Genomic DNA, 12,173 nt, shown 5'->3' on the forward strand with positions numbered 1-12,173 from the left:
GTCTTGTATTTGCAATTTACGGGGAGGGTTTAATGAAGGCTAACACTGTTGTAGATTGAGTGAAAATTGTCGCACAGTCGAGTCGTCTAGCTGAAACTATCAGTACTTACGTAGTGGCACTTTTATATTCTAATACATGCGCTGAACGAGTGACATGTTTCAGCTTGATTGGAAACTACGCTAGTCAAATCCGGCTCAGTATTCATAAAGTCGCAACTTGATTTTTTCTAAGTCCAGGTAACATTTTAAGTAATTGATTTTTTTCTTAAAACATCGTTTTTATATCGAAAAAATAAGTTTATTTCTAAATACTTACATGGTTTTGGAAAAAAAGAAAGGTAAGGAGTAAAATATATATATATATATATATATATATATATATATATATATATATATATATATATATATATATATATATATATATATATATATATATATATATATATATATATATATATATATATATATATATATATATATATATATATATATATATATATATATATATATATATATATAAATATATACATATATATATATATATATATATATATATATATATATATATATATATATATATATATATATATATATATATATATATATATATATATATATATATATATATATATATATATATATATTTATATATATATATATATATATATATATATATATATATATATATATATATATATATATATATATATATATATAATTTTTTATTTTAATTTCTTTTAAATGCGAAATTGGTTAACGATTATTTTTAAAGAACCGAAAACTGTAAAAGTACTCGCATTAGATCGATCACTATGTTAACAATTAAAAAAAAATAGCAAATATTTATATCACGTAAATTTGTGATTTTCGCAGAGAAAATTGATACGGCTAATTTATATTTCGCCGTTGCATAGAATATGAAAGCCAAATACATGGCCTACAACCATGGTTTAAGTGATCAGTTTATCTGCCAATGACAAGTTGTAAGCTCTGTAAAAGTCACATTTCTACATCAATCATCCATTCATTATGTTTTTTGAGAGAAGAAATTTATTTAAATTACTCCTAATACGAACAAATTCAGAATATGTTGTACACACTCAAAATATTGTGAATTTACATTTTTATTTATGTAGATAGAAAGATATAGGAAATAAATTGGAAAAACAAGTTATTGGTTTCCAATGAAATTCCACTTGGGTACATGTACTCCCAGGCTTGCCATTCCCATGGGTATATTTATTTCTACAATACTACCCTTATTTGCTAACGGGACTTATTTTTATATTTTCCGAGCGTGATTTCTATTCAGCATCACCATTATGGGCGTATTTCCGATACATGTACAAAATCTACATTACCGAAATAATAAGGGCTGACATTATATTCGTAGGATTCACGACAAACATTGAACAAATGTGACATAACGATCAGTTCCGCAATACGAGAGAAACGTTATTTTGTTTGATATAATTACATGTTTTTCCCTTATTTATTGATCTAATACTGTTATGCTCCCGTAGCGTATTGGTCAGCATGCTCCCGGTTCGATTCCCAGGGGAATACAATACAAACAAGTGATTTTTTCACTACAATATTTATTCAATATTACCCTGTACTGGTACCTGAAGCGGAGAGCTGATCACCTTTCTTTCATATGTTAATAATCAAGATAATACTGCGTTTATTATGATGCAGTGCTATTTGCACCCATGGGTGTAGACGAGGGTTTAATAATAATATAATATTGTTATAAATTCTAGTTTCATGCTGTCTGAACTAACACTGTTATTTTTTATTTCAATTTTTATTCACCAAATAAGAGTACGAAGTTTGACAGAAATGTCTAGATAAAGATTAACATATTACCTACGTTTTTCCTAGAAAGTTGTAATTATTATATATTTATTAGTTTTGAATAGGGATTTTATTAAGAATAACTGAAAAATTACTAAAAAAATAGATATTACGTTTATATCTCACCAACAAAGTTGTAATTATCATAAATTCATTCGTTTTAAATCCGAATTATATTGAGAGTAACTCAAAACTCACCCAAGAATAACAAAATACGTAAATACAAAGTTGTTATTATCTTAGATTCTTTATCATTGAATAAAGATTATTTTTAGAATTACTTTAGAACCACCCAAAAAATAACATAAAAAAATCAATTATAAATAAAGCTTTGAATTTGGATTTCATTTACTCGACTTTATTAACAAGTAGACCAATTGAATCTGATGAATTTAGATATTCAAAAATCACTTCAAAAGTTTTCGCGCGTGAAATTTAAAACTCCGGAATAAGATTCTTTACCCTGGTAGAGTTGATAGAGTTAAATATTTCATAAAAAAAGAGGCGTAAAAATTTAATTTTATGTTTTATCAGAAATAAAAACGTTTTTTCGGCAAAATTAACTTTTTCAACGACACTCGAACTAGGAATAAGTTGGATACGAAAAATCCTTTATAAAAAAGAAATTTGTTGTTGAAATTTAAAAACTTGTTAAGGTGTTTTTTTCCCTCTGTATTAAGTAAGGTATTAATCATGATTTGATTTTCTTTTTTGAATTTTGTATTGCGTATTTGAAATTTAATATAATTGTCTCAATAAATTGTTCATGTTTTATTTCGATAATATAACTCGACTGCAGTTTTGAATGCTGCAGCTAAACGTTAGAATTTTCGGGATTCAACCACATCACTGAACTACTTTGCGAGCTGCACTTTTATACAGTTATTCTTCAGGATGTAACTACTTAAAATTTTGTTTTCCACTTAGGTGTCGAATATTTTAATTTAAGTTTTTGTTTGTTATATGAATTATCCTGATTTGGCATCTCTTACTTATACTTACTATTTCGTAGAAAAACAACAGTCGAAGGTTTTGTTATTTTGTTAATGCCACCCTGTAAAATTTATAAAAGCAGATATTTCCCAAAGAAAAAAGATTATTGATCCAAATAAATTATATCTGGTACGTATATAGTTGCATCGAACAAAGATTCATAAGGGTAGATTAAATTTATAATGATAGTCCATACATTGAAAAAATTATCAGTAAATAAAACACACATTTTATATTATTATTTAATAAAAAATGAACAAATTGGCATATAAAGCGTTATCAGGTTTATTAAAAGCAGTTTATGATGAAATTATATCTTCGATTTTGCCATCTATAAACTATTACAATGACATTTTAAACTGACAAGCAGATATTAAAATTATATTTACATACATGAAAATTAATAAAAATACATAATGCAGACATGTAAAAGTATAACAGAAGAGGGGCCTGTTTTGAAGATGTGGTTAGATATTCACATTGATGCTTTTAAATACTGAATCACCTATGAAGTTCATAAAGAAATTAGAGTTTTAGAAGTGAAACTTTACGGGACGATAATATAGAAGGAGTAATATTTGTCCTCATTTCTGAATAAAGATAGTGATGTTTCTACATTCAGCCCATCCCTGTGTAGAAAGTTCTTTATATGTTTATCTTGCAAAGATTAAACGTTATGATTTTCCATGTCCGTTGACTTTAGTTTATTTGAATAAGCAAAATTTTCAAAATTGCACGAGTATTTCATATTTACCAGCAAAGCGGATATTATTTCATATCTTTTGGAGAGAGCAAAACCGGCGTTTAAGTGTGTTTACCGTAGGTACGTTAAGTTAAATTACAACGGGATTATATTTAATCTCGGCGCTGCACGATGTCGGATGGACCGCGCTACTGCCTCATTACGCAGGCAAGTTGGACTTGCGAGCAAATTGAAATGTAAACGAGGTTGGAACGAAACTAATTTGAAGCAAAGACTAACAGTACAACCTTCCGTAGTTAGGTATACATAACGAAAATGCGTAACTCTTGTTACTGACGCGTTGACGTAGGTAGCGAATTGTGTAATATGTCATCCCAGTCTTTGCGTCTAGGATTACCCAATATTCGTAAAATTATACGAATTTGCGGATGTTCAGTGTCGGGAAAGTTTCACTTTTACAAATCAATGTTAAAAAAAAAAAAAAATTCCACACCAAAAATGTTGTTTTAAACATATACGTAATATCTTCAAGACGGGCGCTTCTTTATAAACTTAAATTTATTAGAATTGAAAACAAAAATTATTTACAAATTTTAGGAAACTCGAAAGTATACCATTTACACGTTACTTCAATCACAGTTCGATGTCGAATAAAGAAATACTTACATAATAATTAAAATTAGGAATCAAAGAATGCCTTTTGCGATTTATCAACGCACAGTGAGGACTAGGTGATAATAAACAATTTATTTATTTATGCAATGTGAAGCCCACACATACGAATGCTGGATAAAGATAATATATTCATTATTATTTTATTGTTATTATCGCTTAAGTAAAATATAAACCGTTTAAAATATCAACACAAGATTTTATTTTTAAAGATGAATTACTTAAGAATTAAGAATGAGGAAATTTTATTTGAATCAAGTAGTTTTTCAAATAAAAGAAAAAAAAATAACGTTAAAACAAATATTGATATTCCGTTCTTCATTCTGTTGATCAAAGGATATTATAAACTATTCCTTTTGAAATAATAAAACAAGATAGGATATGTTACGACATTATAAGATATGTCAAATATATCAGTGTATTTATTTAATTTGATATGTTCATCCTGTCGTTGGCTAGTTAAAGTGATCACTAAAATCAGTTTAAGTATGCTCTGGGCAAAATTCGACATTTTACTTCGACTTTTTTAATTAACGAGAACACAAAAAAAATCATGACTCGTATGGAAAACTAAAAGTGACTAAAAGCAGATCAGTTACAATTTTTAACATTTGTAAGCTTTCTGGCATATATGTATATATTTATATATATATATATATATATATATATATATATATATATATATATATATATATATATATATATATATATATATATATATATATATATATATATATATATGTATATATATATATATATATATATATATATATATATATATATATATATATATATATATATATATATATATATATATATATAAATATATATATATATGTATATAAATATATATTTATATATATATATATATATATATATATATATATATACACATGCGTGTGTTTGTTTTGATTTCATTTGACGTATTCTTGTGTTATTGCAACCTCCTGGCTATTTTGGCTTATGCTGCCCTTGGAGAACAATATGTTTTCAATACTTTTGTCAAAGTATACATAAGTTCATCGAATGAATTATATACACTTACTCACGAAAATGTTACAATTAAATGCGTCGTAAATTTTGCTTATTGACATACAGAAGAGTCGATACATTTGTTGGTAAATATCAAATGAGCCCAAATTATCCTCAAATTGACCTTCAAGTCTAAATTTCACAGTTTAATAATGAATGGAAGTCGATCTCGCGTTTTGCGCCCATTTTAGAAATTGTCTAATTAAAACTTTACAGCCTATTAAAGACAATATTCAGGCTTGTTTGATATTTACTGGGACAAAAAGTCCTGCGATTCCTTTCACGGATAAATGACGCTTAAACTCAATTTAATTCCTTAGACATTTTTTTACTGTTAGAAAATATGGATATATATATATATATATATATATATATATATATATATATATATATATATATATATATATATATATATATATATATACATATATATATATATATATATATATATATATATATATATATATATATACATATATATATATATATATATATATATATATATATATATATATATATATATATATATATATATATAATATTATATATATTTTATAGAAATTATGCTATGTATTCACAAAATTATATCTCGTAAAGTTATACGGAGCACCATGCCATTGTATTATTGTACTAAAAATTCCAAATTATAAAAGAAACAAAATACATTTAAACACTGTAAAGAAAATACATATGTTGTTTGACTGCAAAAACATACATTGTAATGTATTAAAAAGGGTTAAAAAGAGATAATAAAATAATACTTGGCCTGTTCAATTAATACGTAGACTGAAGTCATAAAATAAAATGTACTTTGTTAAGAAGTTAAATGTATGGGTCCCCTTCAAAGTATTCACCTTCCCGGCGCATACACTTATCCCAACGGTGTTTCCACTTTTGGAAACAGTCTTGGAACGCTTCTTTTGTGATGTCCTTCAGCTCCTACGTCGCATTTGCCTTAATCTCGGAAATCGTCTCATTTTTTTCCTTTCATAGGTTTTTAAGTTTAGGGAGAAAAATAAGTGAGAAGGAGCGAGAGCAGGTGAGTAGGGTGGGTGGGAATAACAGTGATCGAGTGTTTGGCCAAAAACTCACGAATTCTGTGAATTTTGTCGTGAGCGTTGAGCTGAAGGACATCACAAAAAAAACGTTCTAGGACTGAAAGAAGGGGGACCCAGATATGTAACTTTTAAATTAAGTACTTTTTGTTTACTCAAACACGTTAATTCTAAATAAAGTACATTTTGTTTTATAACGTCACTCAGCGTATTACTTGAACAGCTCACGTATGTTCATTTAACGTACGAAAGTTCCACAAAAAGTAATAATATCGTAATTTTATGATGTATAATATCTCAAAATTACTCAATATTAGCGCTTCAAATGTAATATGTGTGTACTTTTTGTTTCCTCAAACACGTTAATTCTAAATTAAGTACATTTTGTTTTATAACGTCACTACATATTACTTGAACAGCTCACGTATGTTGATTTAACGTACGAAAGTTCCACAAAAAGTAATAATATCGTAATTTTATGATATCCAATATCTCAAAATTACTCGATAGTAGCGCTTCGAGTGTTATATGTGTTCAAAAAACATACAGCATTTCAAAATGTTACAAAGTTCAAAAATGAAGACAGAAACGATTTATCTGCGTGTAAATATTGTATGTTTTAATGTATACATGTTTGTGTTTATGCATCAGCATGCAGATACAAAATGTGGGGTTAGAAATAGGTCAAAAGATTCTCTTCTGTTTTTAGCCAGTAACCTATTTTTAGTTTGAGCCATAGTAGTTTATTTATACTTAAGCGCTATCAAAATAGTTCACTTACATATATGTACATGTACTTATTAGTGAATTGTGGCAACCATTATACATTTTTAACATTTAATTTATAGCATGCAGGCACTTTCTATTCAAATTACACAAAATATTATAAACACATTTCATTTGTTTAAAATAAAAATATACTATAGAAATATTTGCTTTATATATATTTTTTAATGAAACAAAAGAGAAATAGATTTTTTAGAGAAATTGAGATGGATGTACACAGTCAAAAAATATTAAACCATCCTTGCGGTTTCAGTCTTCAGATTTTACGAACAAAATTATGTATTTTGAAATTGTATAGAAAATATTAATTTCAACGATTTTCTTTTAACATTTGGAAATACGTATTTACTTTTGCCCTGTTTGAAAATAACAAATATTTATGAAAAATGCAAAATTTTAACTATAAATTCTGATAATTTTCATAAACAAAAACCTTGAAAATTAATTTTGTATTTAAAAAAAACTGATTAAACTACTAGATATTTCAGTAAAGCTATTTATTTTTGATCCATTAAAATTTTATAGACGGGTTCTTAAACTACACTTAAAATCCATACATAAACACTATAGAAATTTTACAAGTTAGATTAATGTAAGTAAATAAAAATATCCGATATACAAAATGAAGAACTGAAGTTATTTATTTGTTTAGAAAAAATAAAGGCATTATATGGGAAGTACTTAAAAGATATCCGAAATGATAAAACGTTGTTATTTATAATAAACTCATTTCATAATAATATATTAGTACCTCCACTTAACCTTTGCTAGTATTTCGATGCAGATCGAGATACCGAAAGGTCAACCATAACATTATGTATAATATAAATACACTAATTAGACAAAATCTTAACTTGTTTCAATAAATGTCTGTTCTCAACACGAGGCAATAATGTTCATTATAAGGCAACCCGCGGGGATCGAGTCAGAGGGGTGTAGTCGCGGCTGGGTTAAAAAGGTCCCAATAATTCTCTTGGAGCAGGGAGTCCATGATCTGTTTGGTAAGATCTAGTCTGTTTTGGATATCCCTCAAGTAAACTACTAGTTTCACTTTAGTGGCTACAAACTTCTTGAATTGGTCCTTAAAGTCCTCACTCAGTTGAGTGGAAAGTGTATCAGCAAGGGAAAGTCCTCTGGTGTCGATACTCTCCTTCAGCCGCTTCGCTTCCTCCAATTGGTCGGCTAACTTCTCCTGCTTTGTCATCAGTAGTTTCTAAAATAAATAAAACAAACTAGAATAAATATCTCGGTATAATAATCTAACATGTCTACGGCCTTATGCCTTTAACGAGACAGCGAGTGTTTTTGTCAAGAGTTTTTAATCAAGAATTATATGAAATTAAAACAACTTTCAGCATAAGAAGCAAAACAACTTGTAGTTAGGGAAAGGCAATAAAACTTATAAATTCTTGAATTCTCAATCTCAAGTAGGAATATGAAAATCGGTGTGTATAAGCTGTAGACAGATTTAAAAAAATATATGGTATATATATCTCCATGCTTCACTTCCAAAAATTTGGATTGAGACCAAAAAAAAGTTTATTAATTGATATTCGTATATTATTTATATTATATTTTCCCCGAATTGAGATTTTTTGTAATATTCAAATGTGCCTATTAAATTCAACAAAGACTGCATCATGTATTTGGCAAATAATTGTTAGCGCAAGCGAAAACAGATCTTCATTTCCATCATAAAGTCGTTTTCTCTGGCGGGTGCCCATTAATTCTATGACTTGATACCACTAGACTTTCAAAATAGAGCTATGTGTACGAAAGGGAATAGGTCTTCATTACGGAGGCGGATGAAAATCGCATACAAAGAAAAACGGTTTCATAAAAAAAGCTTTGAGCAACGTATACCGTATAACCTTGGGTACTCGTTTGGACATATTATAAAGGTTTTGATGTGTATTTGCGAATTTCAAACCCCGTTCACAAATTAACAATCCATCATAATACGAAATCAATCATTTCAGTTTAATTAAATACAGCAAATAAAGCTTTGTACGAGAGTGCACAATTCCATTACGAGCTTAAATGACAAAGAACAATAATTTGTTACCAAATTTATCCGATTCGTATTGTAATATACGTTGAAGGTAATTACAACGTTCTCCATTAACACCTAAAGCGCGATGCCCTCAAACAAAACGCGCCCAGCGGTGGTGGGTCTGATCTGACCCAGTACAGAAATCGCCTTTTAGGCGTTTTTTGTCGGGTTTTTATATTTTATATATTAATCAAAATAGGCTACATAGCAATAGGATAATGTGTCATAAGTTTTGTATGAGAATTTTCAAGTTTTTGATAGTTTTGAATTTAAATTATCCAAGCGCTTCATTTTACATGCGAACTCGACCGAGCGCAGCTGCTAACTACCACCGCGTAGCATGTCGCATCCGCGTGAGGCATGATCGGCATGAAGCAGTGCTTGTAAACATGTTTATTTTTACTGAATTCAAATAATTTGTGTTTTTAATTTTTTAACTATATTTTAAGTCAACATCATAAAAGATAGAATTTTTAACTTTTATTTGTTATCTTCAAATATAAAACGTGGCGGTTAGCTCCAAAAACCACAAAATGATTCTGGGATTTTGACTTGAGTTCATAATTCAAGATAAATTTTTGTCCATAATGCAATTAAAATTTATTTTAAATACAGTGAAAATGGTAAATTTTTCATTGAAAAATATAAACAGAATTGCCCAAAATGGTGTAAATATTCATTTAATGTTCGCCATTTCTTACATAGATTTGCGGGTCTTAGAAATTATGAATATAATTTTGTACGGTACTAAATAAAACTAATTTTTGGGTATAAATTATTTTTATATACAAGTTCGTTAGACATAATAGGTAACAAATTTAATTTTAATATTGACAAGTAAATTATTATCAAAAAATCAGAAGACAATCGCTACTTTTCTTGTTAAAATCGATGTCTTCATCACTTACTGACATTTCTTACAAAACCAAGTTTTCTGTTTCACTTTAAAATTCTGTATCTAAGGTTTTTGAATTCTAAATCACTGTCATCTACACTACTTTCTCACTTTTCTTTCAATTTTAGAACTGTCCAAAAGTCGTCCAATCTCGTTATGAGATATTTATTTTTTTCCTGCCATTCATTGTGGTAAAGTGTCGTAAAGATTTTTTTTAAAAACTAGAAATTGTTCAAACATAAAACAGTTTATTGGGAAGTTTTGAAGTTAGTAACTTTGTGTATGTCGGTGTTGTATATATACATAAATCTATTATATACTATATATTACCACTATTTGTGGTATTTTCTAAGTAAAACTTAAATTAAAAATGGTTAGATTTTACCAAAAAGTAACTGCCGAATCAATTTATGAAAATATTAACAACTTATGTAATAATTACACTTTTTTAAACGTGATCCTTAGTATTTTTCATACAAGTAAACAAATAAATCAGTTTAAAACGAATGTAAAAAAAACAATATACAGAATCAATCGCCAAAGATTGGCAATGTTTGCTTTTGTTTCGGGGAGTTCGAGGGCACGGCAGACGGCACACTAACACATTGATAGCGAACAACTGACCTTACTCAATATGATTTTTGATCTTTTATTTGTTCTTTTTTTTTAAATAACTCATTCGAATCTGGTCCGATAATTTTTGTTTGTATCTCAATTTGTAGGTAATTGTTTGAAGAACGATTACACTGAAGGAAAACGACGTAAAAAAATCACCTATTAAGTAATTAATAATTTTCCGCGATGGTGGGTCTGATCAGACCCACCATCGCAGAGGAGGTGTTAAGAATGCATTGTTCAGTAGCAAATTATAAATCAAATACATAAATACTGCAGTTAATATTGGATTTACTCGAAGTTTAATTTCATACCAAGTTATGATAAGTTGAAGTTATGATAAAAAGTTATGTTGAAAAATTGGTTCATATAACTAAAAAAAATATTTAATTAAATACAGCAACAATTTTTTTCGCATCAATATTGTAAATCCCAGAGGATTTTTTTATACGGTTTTCAATAGAGATTACGAAACAATGTGAGGTAAATAATTACATTTATTATTGGCTCGTTTTAGTGATCACTCGATTCACAAAATAACATTAGACATTTTGCTCATGATCGACCATTCATATAACTTCAACTTTTGATATAATATTTTAATAAGCTACAAATGGTTCTAAAAAATTATTTAAATATACCAGAAATTCTTCTGTAAAAGTGGTTTTTCACAAGAATACAATAAAAACTTAATTAGTATTGAAAACTAAAGGTAGCTTCGATCGGATCATTTCCTATTTTCTTCTAATATTAAACAAATTGTAGATAAATAATTTAAATATTCTAAATATCTGTTTTATATTATTTATTGATTCGGCATTAACGTTGTGGAATGACATGATTATTTTATTAAAATTAAACACTTGAATATACCACTTTAATGAGTTTTATTTATATTTACGACTAGTTTAGAAAACGACAGATGTTTTCATCTTCTGGTATTTATTAAAACTTATTTATTTTAAAACTATTTCTGCGATTTTTGTTAAAATCGTATCATTGCTTAATTTGGATAGGTCCGACATGTAAATATTGGACGTTCTGTGTTAGCAGTACTACACGGAGATGTAGTATTTGCTCACGTACGCGTGTTTACAAGGAGCCTTTGTCTATGAAACGGTACGAACAAAGCGGGAAAATACCAAATACGTCAAAACGTGTTGAATACCGTGAAAACATATAATAATCCCAAATTTTTAACAAAACGTACACAGATTAGCTATACATTTGCAAGAAAACTGTATTTCAATAATCCCTTGATCGAAAAATATACTAAAATTCCACGTCACTCTATTGATAATCAAACAATTTTCACTCAATTTCGTTGTTGCTCCATATAAAAATATTCGCTCTTTTGAAACTATGTTACATACTTTTTTTTTACGAATTTTATTACGATACACTTATTTATGTATACGAACATACAGATAAAATTGTTCGCCTTAATACTATAGTGGTAAACAGTTTAGGTTACCGTCTTGGAGGTCCCGGGTTCGGTACCCAAGAGGGTTA

At 27.9% G+C, this 12,173-nt stretch overlaps 1 protein-coding gene across 1 annotated transcript in view; it reads right to left on the reverse strand.

Moving 5' to 3' along the window:
- Positions 1–7,615: 7,615 nt before the first annotated feature.
- Positions 7,616–12,173, reverse strand: part of Shrm (shroom) — a 138,323-nt gene continuing 133,765 nt past the window's right edge. The window contains exon 12 of the mRNA XM_088256881.1: positions 7,616–8,311. Coding sequence (XP_088113007.1) covers positions 8,024–8,311 — 288 coding nt within the window. The 3' untranslated portion in view covers positions 7,616–8,023. The remainder of the gene's footprint in view (positions 8,312–12,173) is intronic.

The sequence above is a fragment of the Brachycentrus maculatus genome, unplaced genomic scaffold (genome assembly GCF_059751285.1).
Source record: "Brachycentrus maculatus isolate JH-2025_06_01 unplaced genomic scaffold, ASM5975128v1 h1tg000068l, whole genome shotgun sequence".
NCBI lineage: Eukaryota > Metazoa > Arthropoda > Insecta > Trichoptera > Brachycentridae > Brachycentrus > Brachycentrus maculatus.